The sequence below is a fragment of the Danio rerio genome, chromosome 3 (assembly GCF_052040795.2).
Source record: "Danio rerio strain M-AB ecotype USA chromosome 3, GRCz13ab, whole genome shotgun sequence".
In the NCBI taxonomy this organism is placed as follows: domain Eukaryota; kingdom Metazoa; phylum Chordata; class Actinopteri; order Cypriniformes; family Danionidae; genus Danio; species Danio rerio.
In genome coordinates, this window is record NC_141023.1 from 60,993,031 (window position 1) to 61,005,331 (window position 12,301).

The 12,301-nt window shown below is 36.6% G+C and overlaps 2 protein-coding genes across 3 annotated transcripts in view; one reads left to right on the forward strand and one right to left on the reverse strand.

The window, feature by feature from the left end:
- Positions 1-9,985, reverse strand: part of cyth3b (cytohesin 3b) — a 100,048-nt gene extending 90,063 nt beyond the window's left edge. For both annotated transcript variants that reach the window (XR_015481373.1, XM_087245317.1), the window contains exon 1: positions 9,722-9,985. Coding sequence is in view for 1 of the 2 variants with exons in the window: in XM_087245317.1 (XP_087101443.1) it covers positions 9,722-9,740 (19 nt within the window). In the remaining variant the exon portion in view is untranslated. The remainder of the gene's footprint in view (positions 1-9,721) is intronic.
- The window catches only part of prkcab (protein kinase C, alpha, b), a 624,299-nt gene that overhangs the window by 466,696 nt on the left and 145,302 nt on the right, over positions 1-12,301 (forward strand). The window lies entirely within an intron of this gene.

A 12,301-nucleotide genomic window follows, 5' to 3' on the forward strand; every position in this document is an offset into this window, starting at 1 on the left:
AACAAACCACTTAAACTCTGCGGACCCGGTACCGGGTCCGAGATGTCATCGACTTTCGCTTTCAGATTTAAAAGGCTAGCGTTGCACCAGACCCCCGTAAGTGGTTTCGTTTGAAAGTGTAGAATCTATATTTTATGCACATATGCATCACTTTGGTTTTTATTCTACTGTATAAAAGTTATTCACACTTAAATACACAGTATTTTGGATACCCGAGCTAGGTATTTTACATTGATTCATTTTTCATATTTTTTTATATGACACATGTACAAGTTATAGCTCAAATGAAAGCTCTTGCCGGTGCTCATACGTTTCTAGCATTCTTTTTACTGAATTATATTCACATATCAAACAGTTGTTGAATGAATTGTGGTGTTTTCATGGCGCAGAATTGTAAACGATACATTTATGATCAATAAGCAGCCCCAGATAGCACAGACAGCTGTCATCTCTTACCTTATGCTGTGCCCTTCAGGGCCATTCTCCTCTGTTTTTGAGGTGATGTGCATAGATAATGCTTTTATATGTCTGACGTGGTCCAAACACACTGAATTATGTTTGATCAAACAAAAAAATAGTGAAACATGTAAACAAGGATCGGTCTCTGTGGCTTGTACAGCACCTCTCATCAGTTGGAATGCATTAACTTTTGCATAGATCATTACAGACATGTGCAGGAACCACCAAAATTAATTAGAGCACGGTAGAGCACACAGAACCTAAAAGGTACACTTTCAAATTTGAGTTTATAAAAAAAAATTCAAAAAGCGCCTCTTTTTTTTAGGTGTTTATTATAACACAGACGACCTATACAGCTATTTTAAACACTTTCAAAAGTGTTTTATGAAAATTCAAAGGGTTTTCTTTAAAATGATACCAAATTTTTGCATTTACACCTCTTTATGTGGATTTGGGAAGCTTTTAAATTTGGGTAGGCTAAATCTAGGCGGAAATCCCCAAATAGCAGCAGAGTTTAACTGGTTAATCAGCATTTAAAGCATTATACAGTATTTTTTTGAACAATAAACAATGACATCTTTTGTTTTTGTAATGCTTCTGATTTGAAATGTGCACAGCACCATTATCCCTATTACCTCAGATAACCACAATCAGATCAAATAACCATGAGCAGACCATTAATCAATATCTGTGACAGACCTAGATACACACAGTACTGTGGCCTAATAGTAAGAGAGTTGCGTTAAGTCCCTTAAGCAAGGCACCGAACCCCCAACTGCTCAACAGGCAGCCTACTGGTCCAAGTTAGAGCTGTAACCAATCTGCAACTTTTATGGCCCCATAGGGCCCGAGCCCGACAGAATTAGGCTCGAGCCCAACAAATACACAGCTTTTTAAAGCCCGAACCTGTTTATAGCCTGACATTATTCAAATGTGCACATGCACACAGCTCTATTGCCTTTTTTTTCATGAATGAGTATTTTATATTCATCTTAAAATAATTTATTCATGACAAACGTAGGCTATAGGCCACTTGGAAGTTAAAACAAGGTAATAAATTAAGTCCTCTGTAACATCTTAACATCTCAGCACTCTAGACAGGCCTGGGTACATATACTTAGCCTTTAAATTGGCTAACATACCAATAAAAATAAGTCTTTCTTGTCAAATAACATTAAAATAAATTATAATCATGATAGGTATTTGGCAATAAAGAAATTAAGATAAAGGCTCTGTGGGATTTGTTTCGCCACTGTTCTTCACAATGGCATTAAGGTGACGGTGAAGCTGAATATTAAAATAATTATGCCAATATTAGACTATATACTCTAACTACATTGTGATTTTATGGTTTAATGTATATTTAGTTATAATTTGAAAATCCTTTACTCACCAATATTAAGCCACATGTTTTGTAGAGGAACATTATTGAATCCACTCTGGATGGCTTTAGTGCAGTCCTACACTCACTGAGCTGCACTGAACACCCTTTTACTGCTGCTGCTACTGGCCAGGATGCATACTGTACTGGCTAATTTTGCAAGTGTTGGGTAGGATTGTTTGTTCATCTTTCACCAGCCAAGAACATCCATTTCATTTTCCATGACAGCAGTTTCAATGTAGCGTGTATGAGCGACTGCCGAAATACCTAGGTGGCTTAAATCAGGGGTTCCCAAACTTTTCAGGCCGCAACCCCCAAAATGACAATGCCAGTGAGTCGCGACCCCCAATATATTCGGAGGTGGTTATAAATACAGAAACCTTGCATGCAATGGAGCACACACACCAATGGGCCCAAGTCTATTCTTCTTTTAATTTTTTTAATGTATGAGAGCTGTAAATGGGCAACAAAGTTTTACCAGGTGTTATGAAATCTGCTTAATAGAAGTAGTAACTATAAGCTACCATATTAACTATATGGTATAAAAGACAATTTTTTCTCTTCAGTAGGTTATGGATAAAATATGGTAATTCTTATGGTTTAATAAAAATAAAAAGATTTTTGGAAATCACCAGGCGACCCCCCTTCATTGTCCCGCGACCATTGAGAACCATTGAGAACCATTGGCTTAAATGACCGTTCTTTTTGAAGTGGTGGCTGACCTCACCGCAGTCAAAATTAGCTCTTTTTGACTTCTTTGTCATTATTTGTTTCACCTTTGCAGGGAGGGATTTCATTATCTGTGCAAAATGATAGAAATTAAGCCTGAACCCGCCCGAACCCGTCGGGTCTCGACGGGTCCAGTCGGGTTCGGGAAAAGATCTTCAGCTCTAGTCCAGGTTGTGTTCACAGAAGTAAGTTCAAAATTTCTCCAGAAATGGTTTATATGCTGATTTAAAAATAGAGGAACTATCTCTACACTCTCAGAAATAAAGGTACGCGAGCTGTAACTGGGGTGGATCCATTTCAAAAGGTACAAATTTGTAATTTAAAGGTCCAAATTAATGCCTCAAGGGTACATTATAATAGCCAAAAAGTACAAAAGTGTTCCTCTTAAAATCTTTAGGTACTAATATATACTTTTGAGGTACCAGTATGGACCCTGGAAGTACAAATGTGTACCTTTTGAAAAGGTACCACCCCAGTGACAGCTCGCGTACCTTTATTTCTAAAAATTAAAAGCTCCATATTGACCATATTTGGAATGGCCATGAATATTAATGAGCTCTACTCTGACACTCCTGAAGCTCAGTGACTGCTTTCTCTCTCTCTCTCTCTCTCTCTCTCTCTCTCTCTCTCTCTCTCTCTCTCTCTCTCTCTCTCTCTCTCTCTCTCTCTCTCTCTCTCTCTCTCTCTCTCTCTCTCTCTCTCTCTCTCTCTCTCTCTCTCTTTCCCAAAATTGCATACTTATGAACTATTCTATGCCTAAAATGCCTATACTAAAATATCGTAAGTGGACTTCATTCGTACAATCTAATTTCTACAATTTAATACGATTTGCTTATTCCCCAATGACGGATGGGTTTAGGGGCAGGATTGGGGGCCACGCCTCTTTATTAAATCGTACATTTTGGTACAACTGAACTCGTACAAATTAGCCACTAAACTGACAAAATGTAAAATAGTTAGGATCTGGATGCATATTACACAGTATTTCAGTATTTTATAATCAATATCTGAGCTGTATTGAGTTTTTCTGATGAATCTACAAACCCAGTATGCACTCGTTTTTTTTTTACTATTTGTTTGTGTATAGTTTTACAAAAAAAGTTATCATTTCATAAATCCAGACAATCACATTGTCCGTCTCAGTGAAATTATTCAGGAAAAACGTGATGTTTTCAAGGTGAGCTTTCACCAATCACAGCTCACGCCAGCGTGCTGTTTCTGAGGTCCTGCAGATTTCTCTGGCGGGTTCAGACTGAGATCTCCCACAGTGGACTCAGCAGTGATTACTGTTCGCCAGCAGGGACACACAGCAGCACTACAGAAGAGCCAGCAGAGTCCAGCTGAGAGTCTGAAGCAGAGCATCTGTCTGCTGCTCCACATCAGCACCAAACCAGTGTCCAAACACTCCACCAGTCTGACTGTCAGCAGGTCCTCACAGTGAAGCAACTTCATTATGTTCAGCATATGCTTATTAATTTATTATTATTATTTTCCCTGGAGAGAAATAACATAACGCCCCATTCACACGGGCCTTCAGCGTCAACGCTTGACTGAAGTCGTGTCTGAAGTTGGGGCTGAAGCGATCGTCATAGAAGCGTCAGCCAATGAAATTCAGTCAGCAATAGGCCACTGTCTAGCTGGTGTATTTGCATACAGCGATCTGATTGGCTTCCGTCGGCGCTTAAAAAGTTGAACTAGTCCCAACTTCTGCAGCGAGCAACGTCTCTGAAGCGGCGCTGACGGATCCACAATGCAGTTCGGCAACGCCTGACGTCACCCATTCAAAGTGAATGGGAAGCGTTGACGCTGAACACAGGGACTCTTATCTATGGATTATCCTCATGATGGGGAACTGTACAAAGAGCCAAATGACTTATAAAGTGTCTAATAATTTAGCTTGGTTAGTTTTTTATGATTATTAATGTCACACCTGTTGCAGTGCCCTAGTTTGGACACTTGAGGGCACTAGTTTGTTTTGTAGTTTCACTTCATTTCCCATAATCCTTTGTATTACTGATTGTGTTATGTTACAGCTGTTTTGTGTTTGTTAATTTAGTCCTGTCTTTATAAACCCTCTTGTCCTCTGTTTTAGTTGCCCTAGGAATTTTTTAGTTCCTCACGTCTGGTATGTTTGTCTGGTTATCTTGTTTTTTGTATTACGATTATTCTTGGATTCCTGTTTGTGTTCGTTTTTTGTTAGCACTTGTTAGCACTCCTACCCTGTACTTGTATTTACCCATTTTTGGATTTTTGCTAATTCCTTCGTCTGGTCATTTAGTTTTTGTATCTTGCTTATAGTTCTGTGCAAGATTTGGAAATCTGTTTTTTTGGATACCTTTTGTCTTTTTTTTTTTGTTAATAAATTGCTGCACTTGGATTTTTGCATTTTGTGATCATTTCCCATTTCGTGAAAATTAATGAAAAAATAATGGCTTTGTTTTGGGGTCAACCACGACACTTGCATTAAGTCAAAATATGAAATAAAGTTGACCAAACAAAAATAAAACTATTAATTTACACAAACAAAACTAAATAGTATTATTTAAATAAAGTAGAATTAACTGATAACAACTACCATGTGCACTTTTTCCCACTTTCAATTAAAATATTGTTTTACTGGTGTTGCTGAGAGGTGGCCTAAGCTGTAAAAACAATGTTTACATTTTTGGTATTTTTTTAAATAAAAACATTTAAAGTTTTCCATTTAAAAAATGGTTCATTTAAATATGTAAAATACAGCATTTTTAACTAAAATAAGACTAGAGGTTTACTTCTGAAATATGTAGAATAGTTTTTGCTAAATATTGTTTCCATTAGTGATGTGCGGATCGATAGTAAAATATGGATATCTCCGATACCAGCTTTGTATGTTCTAGAATAGATTATCTTATCAAAATATCGATATTTCAGTAATTTGGAGCAAATATGTAGATTATTAGAAATAGCGGAAAGTAACCACAATTACTGAATGTGCCAACTTAGTCTGAACTACTTATTCTTCCGCCTGCCAAGTCATGTGCGATATTTTGTGCGATATTTTTGTCCAAGGTTTTCATACTGTCAGAATCTTATACCAACCCATGAATACTCAGAATTAGGGCTGGGAAATTTGGCCTATATCTCGATTAATTGAACACTTGATTATGATTAATGAATGATTATTTTATTTATTTATAAAAAAAATGTTGCCCTCATAGTTCACTGACAAGTTTTATATGACGTCTAAAGGCATCTCTGGCGCAGCTTCCAATCATCATTAATGTAGTGCAAAGTAAGGCTCAAGAATGAGTCCATCATCATACTTGACCAAGGATCAGATGTGGCTGCAGAGTGGCCGCAGAAGTATAAATCAGCCACAGCCTTTAACAGAGCGGGGTCACGTGACACGTAGTGAAAGTAACTAAAAAAATCCTCCTGGAAAAATTTGATCGATTTTTAGGTTCTGAATGTCAATTTCGATTACTTGTCGATTAATCGCGCAGCCGTACTCAGAGTTCCTCACAAATCATTCACAGAAAGGGAAGCACAAAGCAAACTCCATTCCAATTCCATTCTACCATCATGGTGACCAGTTTCTTTCCGTACTCATTCATTCATTCATTTTCCTTCGGCTTATTCCCTTTATTCATCAGGGGTCGCCACAGCGGAATGTACCGCCAACTTATCCAGCATTTGTTTTACAACCCAGTACTGGAAAACATCCATGCACACTCATTCACACAAAAAGACTACAGCCAATTTAGTTTATTCAATTCACCTATACCATATGTCTTTGGACTGTGGGAGAACCCAGAGGAAACCCACACCAACACGGGGAGAACACGCAAACTCCACACAGAAATGCCAACTGACCCAGCCGTGACTCTAACCAGTGACCTGAAGCTAACCACTGAGCCACCATGTCGCTTCTTTCTGTACTTTCCTCACAAATTGCACATACAATTCTGCTACATTTGCCAAGACTCTCCCATAACATTAAAACTCTAAAAGCTGATGAAATGCAGATCGATTAAACCACTATTAATGCATCCTTGAGCATATCCGGCTTTCAAATGTTGCTCTTGTCTAACTGGATTACAGTGAAAGAGTGGGAGATACGCATCCTCCTAAAGCCAGAGCACAGGGACTATAGTGTTGGCTAAATTAGATCAGCAGACTTATCAACCCACAGTCTCTTTCTTGACAAACACTGGTGGACTGATGTGTATAGGTCATCTATAGGGGCTGATCTTTGCACCTAAAGCCAGTGAAGTTTCTCATCTGACCAGAGAAAGAAACAAAGAGCTAATCCACTGTCAGATTTTTTAAATATATATGAGCAATTCTGCGCAAATGTTAACCTTGCCATGAAAAAATGTAAGTTTTCACCAAAATATGAAAACCGTTTCTGGGGTTTTTTGGGTAAGCAATTATTTTACAGTACTTTAGAAATACTCAAAAATGCATCTGTCAAATGTTTTCAAATTATTCTATTTGATTTACCAAAGTCACACACAAGTGGCAATTTCACATCTGTTGTGCAGTTTAATGGGGTATATGCCGAAGCATGCTAATAGGACTTTTAATTTGCCAGTAACCTGGCTTAAGCGCTTCCGGCGAATTGAATGGCAATGCAAAATCCGGTGCGTTTAAGGTCTGTTTTCTTTAAAAATCGGAGTGATATCCGATTTAAAGTGGGTCTCAGATTGTACAAGAAGCACTGCATTAAATTACATTTCCCCCGCCATATCTTTATTATATGAGCATATATTTTACCCCAGCATATTCAATGGAGCTTTTGCGTTAGCCTGCCGATTCTGACGGGCGCTTGCGAGTAAACGGCTTTTTGTCTCGTTTTACGCTTGAACAACTAAATAAATGCTACAGTTTATTTAACTGAATGTATTTTAATGACATTACAACATCGATGCTGTATAAGGAACCGTATAAAATGAGAAAAAGTTCACAATAACAGGTCACCGGAAGTGTATCAGCATGGGAACAGCACTAGCTCGGCATATACCCCATTCACAGAATTTCTACAAAGTATGTTGTACTGTATACTGTACGTTGTAACACGCAGACTTTTTTGTCACATCTATAACGCATGTTTATTTTCCTCAGTTAAAGTACAAAACATGTTTACAATTTGATGTTTTTCTGGTCTCATAGCTTTGTGGTCAGCTGTTCTGGAAAATAAAAACAAAAGTTTCAATAAAATGTTAACATATACTTTCTATGCGAATTTATGTTTTGAGTTTTTACTGCAAATGTCACATCCATAACGCTGGAATTGCTCATATATTTTTTATTTAACCTTTTAAATAACAAACAGGCATTACAACTTCCATTGTTAAACATATATAAAATTATATCCAAGCAGCATATAATAAACACAATAGTACAAAATAATAATAATAATAATAATAATAATAATAATAATAATAATAATAATATTAATAATAATAATACTAACATAAATAAACCTTAAATAAATACAAACGGAAATATATTACATTCTGGGGGGTCAGTTTATGTAAGTTGACCAAAGCTTGGAGAGCTTTGAGGCACCTTTTGTTTTTACCTGTTTTATGGATTTATATAAAATGTTGAAACCATTTGTAAATGCTTTTAAACAAGGAGAAACTTTAACTAATCTACATTTGTGACATTTTTGCTACAATCAACATACTATTACACAGAAATTCCATTTCTTTGTTTTCATGAAAATGCCTAATTTCACAATGTGATAGTCAAACGCAGGCATATTTTGTCGTCAACCACTCATGCAGATTGATCCCAAAAGGATTTGACAATAGAACAACTATAACAAAGATGTTCCTGATATTCAATATCTTTCAAGCAGAAAATACAAGCATTACTGTCTAAATGAAATTCATTACATGGATAAATGTCATTAAATGCTTTAAAATATACTTCTTTCTTTTAAGGTAACAAGGGAAATGACAGGTATCTTTTTCTAACTCCAATAGTGTGCACTTTACAAAAATCTCTCAGATAAAAATTTTCCTTTAACAAGAAAAAGGAAGATATTATTTAGTCAGTAGACCTTGTTGTTGCATTTAATATCCAGAAATGAATAATTATCAATAAACAAATCAACCAGTGTAGGTATTACTGAAGAGTACTGCACTATACAGTTGAACTCATAATTATTAGCCCTTTTCTTTTTAAAATATTTGCCAAATGATGTTTAACAGAGCAAGGAAATTGTATGTCTGATAATATTTTTTCCTTCAGGAAAAAGTCTTATTTGTGTTATTTTGGCTGGAATAAAAACGGTTTTTACATTTTTTTTACAATTTTAGGGAATAAGTTAAAAGCCCCTTTAAGCTATATTTTTTCGATAGTCTACAGAACAAACCATTGTTATACAATAACTTGCCTAATTACCCTAACCTGCCTAGTTAACCTAATTAACTTAGTTAAGCCATTAAATGTCACTTTGAGCTCTTTAGAAGTATCTTGAAAAATATCTACTGTAATATTATTTACTGTCATCATGGCAAAGATAAAATAAATCAGTTATTAGAAATGAGTTATTAAAAATATAATGATTAGAAATGTGCTGAAAAAAATTCTCTCCGTTAAACTAAAAAAATAAATAGAGGGGCTAATAATTCAGGAGGGGGCTAATAATTCTGACTTCAACTGTACCTTTAACTAAATTCCTCAAAGCTACAGGGATAGCTTTGAAAACCAAAGATAATTCTCCATATGAACAATTAAAATTACATTTTAACTTAAAATCCACTGTCAGATTACCAGTTCACTTCTCTGAATGAAACTAATTATGTGGCATAATGTCTGAGTTAATGTTGAGCTGTGAGCTGCTCTCAGAACTGTTTGACAGAACAGCTTATCATCCATTAACTGTTATCTATGTTATAACTGTCTTGTTATCCTGTCTGAAAGACTTTGTTAGCCCTTAAAATAATAACATAAGCCTGAAAATGTACAAATGATATGTAATTGAGTTTTTTATACACACTGAATGGTGTTTTGTTTGTTTTAGTAAGCTAAATAAAATAGCAATGAACGCTATTGGCTCTTCATCATATCACATCTGTCTCAATGCCATCAAATTGATCCGTAATATGATCACATGTACACACACATCCACACATTTCATTATGAACTAGAAGGTCTTACCTTGGTTATCTTCATCCATGTCTGCAGATAAGCGCAAATAAAATATTGAAGTGATGTGATGAGAGCGCGCTCCCGACACCGATGTGTTCTTTATAATGAGGGCTCTTTATATGCTGTATATACAAACAGGTCCTGTTTAACGCGGAATAAACGGAGATTCTGGCTCAGTCCTCGGTTAAATCCGTTTGTTTTTGTGGACGGAGGAAGGATGTTCAGCTCTCCTCGGCTTATTCACTGGCGTGGATCAATAACATCCAGCGGAATAAGCGCTCCAGACACACGGGCATCTGTGTTTCGCAGCGACCGTCACACGTCATCACACTCGCCCCGCCCTTTGCGCGCGAGTTGCCAATCCTACTACGACGAAGGATTCATTCTTGAATATTAATTAGGTAATGCTGACGTGAGGGTGCACGGATGTGTCCTAGTGCTGGGTTGCAGGTGAAAGGGCAGCCGCTGTGTAAACTTGTGCTGGGTAAGTTGGCAGTTCATTCTGCTGTGGCGACCACTGATAAATAAAGGGACTATGCCAGGGGATGTCCAGACTCGGTCCTGGAGGGCCGGTGTCCTGCAAGGTTTAGTTCCAACCTCAATCAGAAACACCTGGGCTAGCTAATCAAGCACTTACTAGGCAGACTAGAAACATCCTTGCAAGTGTGTTGAAGCAAGTTGGAGCTAAAATCTCCAGGACTGAGTTTGTACACCCCTGGACTAAGCTGAAGGAAAATTAATAAATGAATGGATAATGCTAACATGGCTGGTAACCATCATAAAGCTCTCAAATGTCAATTTCAACTTGAAAGTACTCTACTATGATTGGTTTGACAAACTATCAACAAACACACACCTACGCACACACACATAACATAACATAAAATATTACATAATTCATGAGCATTTAACACCTTTCAGCCAATCAAAACAAGCAACGCATAGCGTAATTAATATTCATAAGCTAAGCATTCGCTTTAGTAGGCGCCCCTATCAATTCATTCATTATATTGCAGCCCTAATATATAAGACAGAACAGAAATTATAAACACTTTTAATGTACTTTAAAATATTTGCAGATGTTTATTATATAAGTTTATGAAGTAATTGTGCATTAATTTTAGATGAAAAAAGTAAAATATTAATAATCAAATTTCTCTTAAAGTATATATATATATATATATATATATATATATATATATATATATATATATATATATATATATATATATATATATATATATATATTCCAAAATTAGTGTTGTTAAATAGCATTTATAATCACATTAAAATGAAATGACAAGACAAATTATGCATACAAAGCTTAATTTATTAAATTAAATTAATTATATAAAATTAATTTCATTGTTTAATTGTAAAAGAGCACCTATGGTGAAAAATCTACTTTTCAAGCTGTCTGGACAGACATATGTGTACGTAGTGTATTGACCTTATTCTAAAATGCGGAAGTGCGCCTGTTTTCGCGATTGTCTTAGAACTTCCGATTCAGTCGCCTATGGGAGAAATGACTAGGAATAATAAACGGCAGAAAATGGCCAAACTACTTGCTCAACAAACAAATGTTTGCATGACTACACAGACCAAGTAGCATAATATAATAAGAAAATATTAAATTGCAACATCAAGCAGCGTAACGAGCAGTTGTAAACGTCAAAAAATGAATGGAAGTGAATGTGACCGGAAGTCGCGAGACAAAAAGATTCAAATGGCAGCGCCCGCTCGTCAGCTGAGAATAAGGTGAATAAACCATCATATTGGGGTGATATAAACACAACCAGTTCTTTTTTTTCAATTCAATATAAAAACGGTGGACCAATTGGAGCGGTTTTGAGACTGACCGCAACTTGACGTAGGAGTGCGGTCGCCCCGCCCACCAATATTGATTGACAGGCATGAATTACCATATCCTCAGTTTGTTGTGGCATGTCCGCCATTTTCAGCGTGTGAGTCAAAGCGATGTCACCTAAGGAACACCCTTGCTCTATGTTTTGGATGTAAGGCTCACTGGGCTCAACAAAAGAGCCTTCATCGTCTTCCTGCGAATGAGCAACAGAGATTTTACATTCATCGGCCGTTTGCGCTGAACACGCAGTGAATGCAACGTATCGAGATTCGGGCTATTAAAAACAGCTAATCCGCCGAGTCTTACAACTCTCTCTTCGAAAACACTTGATTGATCTCAGCTGGCGGATCAACATTCACCACATGATCGCTCTCATCGGCGCCGTTGTTTGTAACTTTAGGTGGGTTTGCAAACCTGTGTACTTTTCATTGCGTTTTCCTTAAACTTTAGCCGTTTGCATTTCCCGTTAGCAAATTGTAATCTGGCTTGTTTGTTGATTCTGGCTTGTTGATTTTCCCATGTCGTCACACACAGGAGCAGTGTGTTTGAGGTTTTCCTTAAATACTATTCTAAAGTTGTGCCTCCAATTAACTCAAATGTTGTCAATTAGCCAATAAGAAACTTCCAAAACCTTGACACCATCATCAGTTTTTTTTCAGAGGCATAATAATCTTAATGTATGTAAACTTGACTTTCAGGAAAAGTTATAACAATTTCTCAAAAAA